This window comes from Uranotaenia lowii, chromosome 2 (genome assembly GCF_029784155.1).
Source record: "Uranotaenia lowii strain MFRU-FL chromosome 2, ASM2978415v1, whole genome shotgun sequence".
NCBI lineage: Eukaryota > Metazoa > Arthropoda > Insecta > Diptera > Culicidae > Uranotaenia > Uranotaenia lowii.
Window position 1 is genome coordinate 198,213,705 of NC_073692.1, and position 14,146 is coordinate 198,227,850.

Consider the following 14,146-nt stretch of genomic DNA (forward strand, 5'->3'; position numbering starts at 1 on the left):
GAAAGTGTCCCATTTCTAAAAGAACTAAGCTTTAAATAAAGGAGTGTTTAACTTAGCAATAGAGTATTGCAATATCAAAGCATTGGACAGAATGTTTTACTTAGTGGTGTTAGAATGATTTCCTTATTGACGAACCTCGATTCTTGCTCAATGTAGCGTGTTATTTCTTCTAAGCCGCGCGAAAAATCATAAACGGAAAATCGAACTCATGCTTTCCTCCAATAATCACATTACTGGAATCAAGAATCACGCATATCAATCCGGCTACTATTTTCTACCCATCTTCGGCGGAATTCCAACGCTATAAAAACCACCTGGCCGGAGGCTTCAGGTGGACATTTGTGAAGCGCTTTCCTTCGAAATCGGTCCAAATTGTTCCCTGGTTGTACCATCTTTTAGTGCAAGCACTTAGGCTTTGGTATCGCGACAGATCATTCCGTCAATTAGTTGTGTTTCATCCGGAAAGTGTGATTTTTAGGTGTTGATTTCAAACAGTGTCAGTGACCATGTTCCTGTTAAACGAAACAGAGCCGGCCCTGTTTCCGATGGCCCGGACCAGTGAGTTGGTTCGGTTGCTTGGATGGAATCTGCCCCAGGAACAGCAACATTTGGTCCACGAACATTGGCGCGACTTTCCGGCCCCTCCCTACTACATGCACCTGATGCTGGCCATGATCTACTTTGTGCTGATGAATATGTCCCTGGTCGGAAACGGTATCGTGCTGTGGATCTTCACCACGTAAGTACCTATATTTTGTTTGACAGTTTGTTATGCAAGCTTTAAAATTCGATATGTTAGTTGGAACCCATACTATTTAGAACTTAAAATTGAATGGATCGAATAAGTTTGGAATTAATCATTTTTCATCGAATACCGCTATCGATGATCAATTTATGATACAGTAGAACTCCATTTATCCTAACCATAGCCGGGTTTATTATTTTCATATTATTTCATATTATTTCATATTATTTCATATTATTTACTGAAACATAATTTCTTACCTAATTTGTTTTACCGAGACCTTAGAATTTTACTTTGCTTTGTATGTTTTACTGATATCGATTCTCCACTCTCTCCCTTTTCCAATATGGGCTATCAAACTACCAAAAAACTATTTAAAGTATCTGAATACCATCACATGCCAAATTTGGTTCCATTTGGCGGATAAATTTGATAGGCCGAATATTCATACGCAGACTCTTATAAAATAAAATCCCTTGTGCTTGGTAAATTTTCGTTTTACGCAAACGTCAAGAACTAACATTCGATAAATTAAATGATAAAAAACGTTCCCGTGGCTAAAAACTTCATGATGCGGATTGTTAGCATTTGTAAAAATCTCGCTTCGCCAGACTGAACTGAATCTGTTTAACTTACTCAATGGGAAAGTAAGGATTTTTGACATGTAACGATAAAAGATGCTTTATTTTGTTGCTTGCTGTCGTTCAGAACGCAACTGGTAAGAAACAATCAAAGATATTCCGCATTTCAAAAGTGCAATATTTGTATGATTCGGTTCACACTGGCTCAACGAATAAAACCATTTTTCAAGCAACAGCCATACACTCGTTGGGTGCTGCTCGTTAAGCGCATATTAGTAGGCTCCTTCGATAAGAGCAAATCGCCCAGGCATGGTATGGTAATTTTTTAAACATTTTGGTTCGACCAGAGTGAACTGGGTGCAAACATGTTGTTATTAAAATTCAGTTTTCTGCTTATTGTGTAATCATAAATCGACCAGCACAGCCTCGACGGCTTTATAAGAGTCTAAATGTAATGGTAAAATCACTGATCATACTGACAGGATACTTAGAACAAAAACTCGATCACGTTCTGGCTAATTTTATTCGTCAAATTGAACAGGTTCGCAATACCGACGGTAGATGGCGAAGCTGCCATTTTTCCGAGATAAATGCCCTGTAGGAAAAATGTACCTGTTCAGCCCGATTTTATCGTCTGAATTGCCAATATTTTTTGAAAGCTGGGTGGTACTTTTTAACTGGGATAGCATTTCTTCAAATCGATCGATGCGCACTCTGGAAACGATATTGCGTACTGTTGGAAAAATTATCCAAAAATCGAAATCGAGCGTCCAGTCAGTGTGATCAGTGGTAAAATGATCAAATGAGATATCTAATGAAATGGTATCAATAAGTAGGGCTGTAAACTTTGAACTCGTTTTTCTCTTAATCAAATTTATGGCGTTTAGTTCGGTCTGGTCAAATCCCGACCTTAGAAAGGTTCTGGTGGTGGTTAAAACGTCTCTAATTAAAAATTTGTGGTTGGAAAAAATTGTATGGGAGCACCCCTTGTCCCTAGATATATCTCTAATGGAAGCATAGAAGGTTTTCAAAAAATGATATAACCATTTCTTGTACCACTCTACCGTTCAAAATTTGGTTCCTTTGCTTGAGATTAGTTCTCAAATGATGAAAAAAAAACAATGTAAAGAGTCCTCTTCTCTTTCCTATCTCCTCACAGGACGGAGGGAAAGGTTCCAAATATCAATAAAAACCTTTGTCGTAATCAAAAACCCTTCTAACCCAAATTAAGTTTTATTAGCTTGAATAGTTTTCGAGTTATGCAATTAAAAAGTTGTATGGCGGCCCCTATTCTTCCATCCTATCTTTCTAATGGAAGATGGAAGGGGCCTAGAATAATAAAAAAAACTTATGTACCGTGAAAGCACCAATGGCCGCGCATTTAAGCTATGATGGATGTTCTTTGTGCCGTACAAAAATTATGTTTTGTGCGATTCTAGAAAGAAAAGCACTGACATGTAGTAAAACTTACGTACTTTAAGAGAAAAATTTAGAAGGGAGAACTTTTTCATTGCAACGCCACAAAAAACGGGATTTTGAAACAAGTGTTGGTGTACCAATGGCCGCGCACGCATATGTTGCTTGTTCCAATCGCCGCTCACAAGTGTACCAATGGCCGCACACGTCTTAATTAGGATTTAAACAGTAAATAAGGTATCCAAACAGTTTAAAATGTTGTTTACATGGCTCTCAGGCTCATTGTGAATATTCTCAGGTAAGACATTTTATGATTCACACATCAAACACCGATTTGTCTCCATTATTTGTGAAACTAGTCTGGTGCTGAATTAGTATGAGACGCCATTTTGGCAGACCATTATTTTGCCGGAAGATGTTTTGGAACAATGTTTTCGGTCCCGTTTCGATAAATCATCACACATTCGGCGAGCTGTCTGAAAATCCACGGAAAAATTGACCAACTAAAACTAAACAGATCCGAATTGCTATCTAACCTCAAATTTCCAACACTGTGGCCATTTTCATTAGATAATCGTTTCTTCTGATATTGTTTTTAAAAATTGTGTTTTTTCAGCCGATTATATGATGGAAAACATTTATTGGAAAGCTTACCTGTGAATCTTATGCAACCTTTGTGAACTTCCGAAAAAACTTCTCTATACGTTTAACTGCTGATAAATACTAGAAAACTGTCCGTGCGCGGGGATAGAAACACTAAAAAATCAAGTGTACCAATGGCCGTGCACAACAAAATTGTCATTTTTTTCCGCAACAGAACCTTCAAACTGTTCACTTTTTTTCACAATTCGTTCATTATACAGCCACAAATAATTTACGTTCGAAAATTTTTGCCGAGGGGCTCTCATTCAACACAAAAAACTGAATTACAAAAAGAGACCTGCATAGCTCACTTGCTAAGGACATCAGACAAAATGGCATCCGGCAAAAACGATGTTTGTTTTTATTTTTTCCTGACCTCCAAAGGCAGAATTAATTTATTTCTAGTATGGCAAGTGAAAGATACTTAGCGTAGGCATCAGAAAATGCGAAACACAGAAATTTTCGTTGTTGAATTCCGGAGAAAATAATGATTAAAGTTGAAAGTGCGCGGCCATTGGTGCTTTCACGGTATAACTAATATTTGAATACCCTTACATGTCAAATTTGTTTCCATGCCCGATTTGCTCGTCAGTTAAACAAAAGTTGCATGGAATTTCCCCCCTCCCTCTCTCTTCCTCATCCCATGAGGGGTCTTAAGATCCCGTCCTTCCTGTGAGGGGGAGGACTCTCAAACAATAAAAGGAACTTTCCCTGGCTTAAATTATCCCACCCTGCCAAATTTAACGAAAATCGGTTCAGTAGTTTATGAGGCTATAGGGAACAGACAGACAGATAGGTTCATTTTTAGGTACCGTAAAACGGGGTAACATTGATCACCGGGGTAGCTTTGATCAACATGAAATTGTGCCAAATAATCATCAATAACTAAGTCTATAGTTTGAATTTTTGAAAACTGTTTTCTACGTTTGAAAGCCTATTAATTGAGTATCAAATAGGCAAAATTTGTTTGTATTTGAAAATTGTTTTCTGCTAGTAAAAATGTTATTTCATAATCTTAAAATATATATCTTTTCCAAGGCTCGCAAACAAACAGCTCTCCTGATGATACCAAAAAGCATTTAGAAGCAAACGAGTTGTTGAATGGGAAAGAACAACTTTTTTTCTTTGTATTTGTGTAGTTGTAGTGCTTTTTTTATAGGCATTTAGTGATAAACTTTTTATATTTAAAAATAAAGGACGTTTTCCAAGAGTAAGCCCGTATTGGAAAAATGGCTATGAACCCTATCAAATGGTTAACTTTGAAGAAAAAATGAAAATGGTAATAGTGGGTGAGCCTAGAAGAACGTGTGAAGGTAAAATTTCATTTGTATTTTGAAGCTAAAACTATTTAGCAATTGTTATAACTTTTGCCCCTTAATGTATGCAGCATCATAGTTCTTTTTTCGATTATAAATGTTTTTAAAAGAAAACGAGGGATCGAAGCAATCGACTGGTTTGTCAAGACGAATTAAATTTTGCTCTCGATGAAATTTTTTAAAGTTGTTCGGAAAAATGGAAATTTTTCGAAGTTTTGGTGAAGTTGTTAGCTGCAACAGGGAATGCAGTCGGATTTGGAATTGGTATGGCCGAGTTGTTTCTGGAGCTCTAAACCAGGATCATTATCATTGAATGCTGTGGACCGCTACGCTGGGTGAAACAAAACTTCCGGATAGCCTGAAAATCAACATTCAAACTCGGGTCTCTGCAAAATGGTTAAAGCTAAGTACCTTACTAATTTTTAATTATTTCATACTTTTAAGACAGTGAACAATTTATAAATTTGAAAGGGAAAAAACATCTGTGAAAATTAGAATACACTTCTCAGAAAATATGTTCACCATTCTATGTTGAAAATGTAGCCAAGCGTAAGAATTGCATTACGCAATTCGACTACCGTATAAATTGATTCAAATTCAAAGATGTGTTCAATTGATATCTTGTGGAATACATCATGTTGCATTTTACTTTTAAATTTTTAAGGAGTACATAATTGTAATAACTGAAGATCTGAGTTGTTAAAAATTTCGATAGCTCTAGTCCTATCTTTATTTTGTGTTCAGCAAATACAGTGAAGAAACAATGGTCACAAGACGCATTCGCTCCAATTTTCGCTTCAAATGGAGCAAACGATGTGTGTGGATGGATCTTACTAAACAGGCCAACGGTCATAAGCCACGTGAGTACCCTTCGGCCAAACAAACAAACGGTCAGCAATTTCGAGCGAGCTGATCAAGCGGCTGAAAATGGTTACCTTCTGCCGGTTGAAGTCTTGCGGTACAGCATTGGCCATTTCTGCACACCATGTAAAAACTGTGTTCCGAGGGTCCTTTCAAGCCTGATTCAAATATGTTCTTGGAGCAGTAGTGAGAAGCCCTCAAGCTAAGTATTCAGTATTTTATCAACTTGTACATCTATAGTTCTATCTAGAAAAATGAAACTAAAGGATATAGTTAAAACATTACATGTATCAGTTGTGTAGCATAGTTAGAGCTCTTTTGTTTGGTAAATATGTTCAATCAAACTCATCACCAACACTGGTCAAAAGTGTTTCCTGATCATATCCTTTTCCCCCCATCCTAAAAAAAATGTTTTGCTAGGATGCAGAGGTGACCTCGGTCCTAAAGCATGAATTTATTTTCTATCATCCCTTTCTCTTATTTTCCTCTATCCATTGACTACTAGGACGTGGCCGGCGCCGTTATTGATGTTTAAAGAGAGAGCATCAGTCTTGTTCATTGTGAATGTGTGTCAATCCCAGACACCGTTCTTTTGACCTCTGGACAAAATTGATGGCCTCGGTCAATCACGGAGTAGCAACCATTGGCGATGTGGAATTCGTTCTACTGAGCCACGCCTGCGATCATGGAATTCGAAATGTATTTTTATAGTAACGATTCTGATCATAAAAAAGTAAATCAAAAAACCCTACGAAGTTATCAGCTGATGAGTTGATAAGAATGATTAATTTTGATCATAGAATATTTCATTGTGCATTTCGAGTTCAATGATTTGAGGTGGATGTGAGTAGTCAATCAAGCTAAGCTAAGCTAAGCTATAAATGTTTTTAAAAGAAAACGTTAAAAACTAGGTCAAATTGATGGACAAGCATTTAAAATTTTATTATTATGATTTTTTGTATTCTTTGTGATCAAGAAAACTCGATAAAACCGTCAAAATAGAGACTGATCAATGTCACCCCAAAGCATCAAATTCTGAACAGAGACTAAATCGATTTTTAAATCAAATTTAAAGAAGTCTAATAAATTTCTGCAACCATGTTTTACGTTCATAGGAGCCCAGTACTGGTTTTAAAAATATTAAACATGCCACATTCCCCTTAACAGAAAAAATAATCGAAAAATATTGAAAAAAGTGATCAATCTTACCCCGGATTACGGTACCCCGTCAACTGGGGCATCATGCAACACTTTTCAACTTCAATGGCTTTTAAAAACTGAACGTCAACAGATAATCATACCGCTTGTACATCAAAAGTTTGAAGGTTGATGGGACATCAAATTAACGTAGTCAATAGTTTTTTATATATTTGTGAAGTCATAGCAAATAAAGTACCAACTGCAGTAATTTTTGGTATTGTTCGAATTAAAGTTTTCATTTTCTTCTGTCAAATTTAAGAAAAAAGCATGAGAGTGATGCATACATTCAGGGATAAAAAATACCATAAAAATTCTACTAAAATTCTTGAAATTAATGTTTGAATGAATGAAACTTAGAAATTAACAAACACAAAACAACCATACTATAGCATATGACAACGAAATTTTAATGGTGAATCTTTGATTTGTATTTTGATGCATTTTTGCCCAGACTGGTAATTAAAAAATATGTATTACAAAAAAATTGTGATTGCCGAAATTTGTATACCAAAAGGCGTCTGAAAATTGAGCCAAATGACAAAGTTTTCTCGGTTCGAATAAGGAAATTTCACTATATAAGCTAAACACTGGTTGATTCAAAGATGTATTCCTAGTAAAAAATGTTTTTGGTTACCTATATCATACGCCATAAATGGAAATATAAGAGAAACTGAAAGATAATGATTAAGGTCTTCGTGACCCTAACTGGCTAATTGCCTTTTTTTCTGCTGGATGACTCTTGTAACCCCATTAAAAAAATCTGAAAATGAGGGATTGTAAAGCTTCTCGTTTTTGAAAAAGTTAGAAAATTTCATGAATTTTGCTTCAGCAATTCCTGAGAGAGCATCGAGACGGTAAAGTTCGGGTCCTAAAGACCCTAACCGCATCGGAAGGTTAAAACGAAACCTGGTAAATTCTTAAAAGAAACTTTCAATCATAAATGCATAAAACGTATAGATCTAGTGTTATCCCGAAAAACAATTTTTTCTCAATAATCGATTCTCTGAGAATTGGTCATTTGAATTGGACGAAAATAGAAGCCCCAGAGACTAGATTTTTGATCATAAATATTTTTACGAGATAACGCCAGATCTCGACGTTTTATGCATTTCTTTGTCATTTGGGCCCAGGTCAGGCAAATAGAAATTTTGCTGCAGCATTCTTGCAGCATTTTTTACTTTTCGACAAAAAAAATTAGCACTTTTTGAAAAGATTTGTAATCGTTTATGATAAAAATTCGTGCCGGAACCAAACAAAATCAACAAAGCTGTTGTTCCATAGATGAGGCATGCTCAGTTTGGCGAAACATGTAAACTTATCCAATGCAAAACTCTCTCAACGGCTTAAAAAAAAGATTTAAGAATGGTCATTCTAATGTAACAAAATTTGATGCCTGCTCACTGGTCGGTTATTTAATCAGATCAAATTGACATTTGAGCGCCTTTTTTGATTTTTCTTCTATTTTCACCCCTGGATTTGGGCCAAATGAATTGACATAAAAATTTAAATTTGGTGGTTTGCAGAGGTCAGTTTTTTAGGCCAATCTATTTATGATTCTTTCATAACTCGACATGACCCTTTGCGATGCCACCGTCCTCACCTTCATACATACATACAATAAAGCTTCAAAATCTTGTAACTTTATTCGGGTGCATCCAAATAAAAAAATCTTCGACGGCCCTCAATTAATTCTTGAAATCTTTAATCTTGCATCATTACTTTTTTTTAAGGACGCACCCTGAAAGCCAAGGAAAAAAACTCAGTAATCAAACCTTGAGTGTCAATTTGACACTCCTACGATTTTTGTAAATTTTATGATTCTCTGAAATTCCGTGATGTATATCAAATATATTTTTTATCAGACATTATCCAGCTACATATAACACTTCAGTTTTTCATTATTCAAAGCCTAAGAAAAAATAATCTGAGAACAAATCGCAGTGCTTATGTAATTACCCCACTAGAATCGGTATGAAATTGGCATTCTGATGAATATAAGTTTTTTACGGAACCTTGTATTAATTTGCTCAAAATCCAGTACAAAGTTGAATTTAAGTGAAAAAAATCTACGAGAATGCAAGTTCGAAAACCAGCTACCTTTGAAAATTTTTCAAAAATCCTGTGATTCGTATTTTGACAACCAAAAACTGCGAAAGTGTGCCAAATTACGTCAATTTCAGATTTTGACGGTTCATAGATTGAAAAGTACGGTTTTACACCACTTTTTTACATTTTTTGTGGTCATGATCTTAAAAAAATTCAAAAAATATATACTCATGTGCAACATTCAGTGTCTCACTTTAGCTTTCTTAGACACTAAGTGAATAATAGCTGAAATACATACTTGAGTTACATATCGATGTTTCCATAACAATGAATTTTGTAAAAACTGGTTAAAAAATATGAAGGATATATTGGTTTTAGCCAGGAGTGTCAAATTGACACTCTGGGACTGTAAAGGGGTAAAAATTTCTGTGACGGATGAGGGTTAAAAGATGATCTTGGGTTCTGATTTTTGTAACCGAAATCTTGATGTCTGAGTCCTGAATTGAGAATTAAAACGTTAATGTGTGCCCACTTTTAGAAGAGCCATGTTCTAGAGCACATTTGAAAACATTAACTTCAATTTTCGATTGTGTTTGGCAGTTTGGTTTATTTTTGTCTGAATCTGATAGTTTGAATAATCGGAAGATCAAAGACCACATTTAACCTTCCAAAGCTGTTCGCAAAATTTTCGTACAAATCTATTTTAGATAAATTTGACCTGTAGTTTACGTAAGTTCTCCTGGCCGCAAATTTTGACCGATTTCGATGAATTTTAATTCATTGTTTAGATAATTTATTCTAGTTTCTCAATATCGAAAAAAAATTTCGAAATATTTTACAAGATCACCAGTAGCTGATTCCGAATGAAAAAAGTCCCGGAAAAGACCTCTTTTTAGAATGCTTATAACTTGTGACACGTTCCAAATATTGCGCTGATTTTATAATATTTGGAATTGTCAAGAATAAATCTATCCAAAGATGTATAATTTTCTGGTGGTCCAAAGGAAGTTTTGGTCGCTATCCCGGAACTTCCGGTAGAAAAAAATCTTACTCCAAAAAAGACAGCCAATTTTGGCTTTGCATTGCTGTATCTCGCTTACCAATGGACCGATTCTCTAAATTCAAATTTTAGTTTTTTTTTCGTTAACTTGATTATTATTTTCGTAGAACATAGTTGATTCCTCAAAAATCACAGTTGTTCAGTATATTGTAATGAAACTCACATCTTTTTTGTCATTTTTCAAACTCCCCCTCGTGTCGGTGGGTTTACGGGATTTTAATAGCGTGATTTCTCTAAAATTTGAACTCAAATAGGTCACTTTTTATATACCTAGAGATTCATTAAAATCTCCTCTTTCGATTGACATACTTTTTGTGTGATGTTTTGAAAGTTTGTAGCAACGTTTTTCGAATTTACTGAATGCTGCCAGATTTCAGCCAGTTTGCCCACGTTTTCAGCAGGTTGGTGTACAAATCTCGCACCCCTCACGTAGCCGCTGGAGAAACAAATCCTTTAGCTCTCTTTTTGTCGCTCACCAAATCTACCACCCAACCCAGAAGCAGGAGGAACTGCCGTCTCGCCGCGTGGTTCGGGTTTTTAAAATCAGGGAGGTTTTTAAAATCAAATTTTTGCGATTTTTTCTCGAAGAGTTATGATGATTTGAATGTGCGCTTCGGGTCATATTGACCCGAACGACTTTGGAAGGTTAATGAAGTTTGAAGCGTAGGTTGAAAATTCAATTTAAGATTCTGTAGGGACATAATGCGCATTTGTGTGTGCTACATAGACTGGCCCATAACAAAAAAAAATCAAAATCCTTATATTCCACGCGGCACCCTCTAGGTCGGTGTCTCTAGGTGAAAAAATGACTTTCTGAAGGTTTCAGATCATTTGGCAGAAGCACGAGCTGGCGCAAAGGAGTTAAATTTTGTATGGAGATTTTCGGCAAAATGTATGAAAAATCGACATACTTTCACTCTATGTGTTCTAAAATATCTAAAATGTGTTTCCAGTATGCTAAAAAGCTCAGAATTCCAGGAATTGTAGTTTAAACAATGACAAACAAGTTTGTAGAAGAATGTGTGATTTTTTTGCATTTATTTGATAAACCCAAGATAGAGTTTAATAGCTTAAAAATACTTTTTCGAAGCATTGAACTTATTGTGCTTATTAAACAGCTTAATAAGCCACTTCTTAAATGTTGAGGAGTTATGTCCAGTTTACACAATACAATAATCACAAATTAGAAGTAAAGAAAAACAAATCTATTTAGTTGTACAAAAAGTCTCAAATAACGTTAAACACGGATTCATCAAAAAATCAAAGGTACTTCCCTTTGGATCAGGAAACTTTCAAAATCCAACCAAGTACTCCTAAAATAGATCCTATTAAACTTAAAAGAAAAAAAATCATCGGAGTTGATTGCGTTAACAACGACAATTCATGTTCTTATTTTCCTCCAGAATCCTATAAAAAATCAAAATGGGTTAACATTCTTTAGTACCTGAATGAATGCTAAAATTTTTTAATCTTTTTAACGATGTGGGACAAAGGGTCTAGAACGCACCATAGAAACTTTCCATAAAATTTGCTCTTGGCTCAATTTCAACACCTGTAAAATTTTCTTCCACTAAGCGTTTGCTTTATCTATCCGTCATTTCTTTCCGATCTTTAATTCTTCTATCAAGAATTCTTCATGTAACGTTCACCGCAATGCCATTAAACTAGCATATCAAGAATGCTAAAATTGTTTGCTCAAGGAAAGAATGTAAAATCTGATTAGAACAAACAGAAAGATAATCCTAATCAAAACAAACATAGGTACATTGATTCATGTTTGAAAAGATGGATGTTTGGATTTGGTGTTTATGTAAATTGATTCGAAATTTTAAATAATTTTCAATGAATTTTTCAAATTACTCTCGTATGGAAAATTTTTGGCCCATAAAATGTTTTTTATGGGTTTTTGAAAATGTTCCGCATTTTTTCTCGAAATAACAAAATTCAATGCAACGGATAATAAATTGTTTGGGTTATCAGTATAACTTATTTGTTTCACAAATTGATGTGCTGTGAGATTGATTTGTTTTGGCACAATTAGACAGCACTTAGTACCGAATATTTTCTAATAGATTTGATGAAATGGAACGTCCTGCGCCTGCATGAATGCAACGATATGATTACGAATGTTTTAAGGTTTATGGTTTTGCCTGTGGCAAAATTAAAGGCACATAAAATCAAATTATTTGGATCTACTTCATCGCCGCCTTGAACCTAACCAAAAACCGAAAATTAAATCGCCCCAGATAAATATGTACATTCAAATATCGACAATCGTATTAGAAGATTTTTTTCATTATATTTTCAGATCCAAATCCTTGCGAAACGGATCGAATATGTTCATCGTCAACCTGGCAATTTTCGATCTGTTGATGATGTGTGAGATGCCCATGTTCCTTGTGAATTCCTTTGCCGAACGTCTGGTTGGCTATGAAACCGGATGTGCCGTCTATGCTGCGCTAGGAAGCATTTCCGGAATCGGTGGGGCCATTTCCAACGCAGTGATAGCCTTCGACCGGTACCGAACCATTTCGAACCCGCTGGATGGACGTTTGAATCGGGTTCAGGCCAGTTTGCTGATTCTCATGACCTGGCTGTGGACGTTGCCATTCACTCTGCTGCCAATGTTCAAGGTCTGGGGCCGATACGTACCGGAAGGATATCTGACAACTTGCTCCTTCGATTATCTGACCGACGATCAGGACACCAAAGTGTTTGTGGGCTGCATCTTCACCTGGTCCTACGCCATCCCAATGATCTTCATCTGCTACTTCTACGCTCGGCTCTTTGGACACGTTAGGGCCCATGAAACCATGTTGAAGAACCAGGCTCGCAAGATGAACGTCGAATCGTTAGCTGCCAACCGGAACGAAAAGGCTCAAGCTGTGGAAATCCGCATCGCCAAGGCGGCCTTTACTATCTTCTTCCTGTTCGTGTGCGCCTGGACTCCGTACGCAATCGTCACCATGATTGGTGCTTTCGGCGATAGGTAAGTTCAAATGTAATAGATCTCTCATCATTTCTATCTACAATTTCTAATCTTCCACAGGACTCTGCTAACCCCATTCTTCACTATGGTGCCAGCGGTTTGTGCCAAGATCGTGTCCTGTCTGGACCCGTGGGTGTACGCCATCAGCCATCCCAAATACCGCCAGGAGCTGGAGCGTCGACTTCCTTGGCTCGGAATCAAGGAAGCTCAGGACAACGTTAGTTCGACCGATAGCAAGCAAACTATCGTTTCGGATTCGGCTGCAACCGGAGCCAATAACCCGGAGTAAATTGACGAAATGATTTGTCTGGCTGTACCAAATGCTGCTCGGCTGGATTTTTCTCGATGATGACCTGTACGCAACGTTTCATGGACCCCGGAAGCTTAGGTTAAGTTGTATCTATTTATGTTCAGCAAGTTACAGCAAAGTAAAAAATCAAAAAAAAAATAAATAAATGAGAGAGCTACATGTGTAATTTTTAATAGTATTTATTTGAGTGTTTTTCGAAAATTTGTGAAAACATAATCGTATTATGTTTGCCTTTTCAATTCACCAGTCTATGAATGCTGTTAAGTCTTCGTTTAGTTGCGTCTTGATCATTATTGGAATTATCGTACCTGCCGTATTGATACAATTTGCTTGTATTTTAAGTCAACATTATATTGTATAATACACAAATTCTTATTATTTTGATGAAGGAATGCGGATGGTTGTGTTGCGTTGAGTGTGAAAAGGATTTTAGGACGTTTTGTTAGGAAAAAAAAACTAGATTTCATCAATATCATTTTTCTCTACTGCGGAATCACAAATAATTATTGCTGAATACTTTTGCAATATACCTTAGCTCCTGACATTGAAGCCATTGATGGATGCCTTCAGAGAATCCAAACTTAAATAAGTGAGAGGATCCACAGACCTTCGCTTAAACATATGCTCATATCAAAAAGTCATGGGGGGTTAAATCCGGACTGCTGGGAGACCAGATATCCTCCGGCTTTAACTTCATACTGTCTTCACACCAGGTTTGGGTCTGTTTCGAGTTATAGCATGGTGTCCATCTTGTTGGAAAACAACATTCTCGGGTTTATCGAAGTTCGCCCGAATCCATGAACACTTGATGCTTCGAAATGTCCATGTAGGCTTTTTCTCCAGCTTTCATGAAAACAGGATCAATTTTTAACTCATTCGAAGCAACCACTCCATACAATTATTTGGTTTCAGGGGTGAAATATATCGATTCGTACGTGAATTGTAAACCGGATTCACCAAAAAGAAGTTACTCGTCTGAC

The 14,146-nt window shown here is 36.3% G+C and overlaps 1 protein-coding gene across 1 annotated transcript; it reads left to right on the forward strand.

Annotated features, from left to right (window-relative positions):
• The first annotated feature begins 323 nt into the window (after positions 1-323).
• LOC129742840 (opsin-3-like) lies at positions 324-13,332 on the forward strand. Its single transcript, XM_055734777.1, has 3 exons — positions 324-739; positions 12,176-12,856; positions 12,917-13,332. The coding sequence occupies exons 1-3, from the start codon at positions 507-509 to the stop codon at positions 13,143-13,145; spliced, it is 1,143 nt and encodes a 380-aa protein (XP_055590752.1). The 5' UTR covers positions 324-506; the 3' UTR covers positions 13,146-13,332.
• Positions 13,333-14,146: the final 814 nt, after the last annotated feature.

Excerpts from the sequence above, each read along its gene's own strand:
- LOC129742840 (XM_055734777.1), top strand. The coding sequence starts at position 507 with ATGTTCCTGTTAAACGAAACAGAGCCGGCCCTGTTTCCGATGGCCCGG. Across the intron at positions 740-12,175 it reads GTGCTGTGGATCTTCACCAC|ATCCAAATCCTTGCGAAACG; the intron begins GTAAGTACCTAT and ends TTATATTTTCAG. Across the intron at positions 12,857-12,916 it reads ATTGGTGCTTTCGGCGATAG|GACTCTGCTAACCCCATTCT; the intron begins GTAAGTTCAAAT and ends AATCTTCCACAG.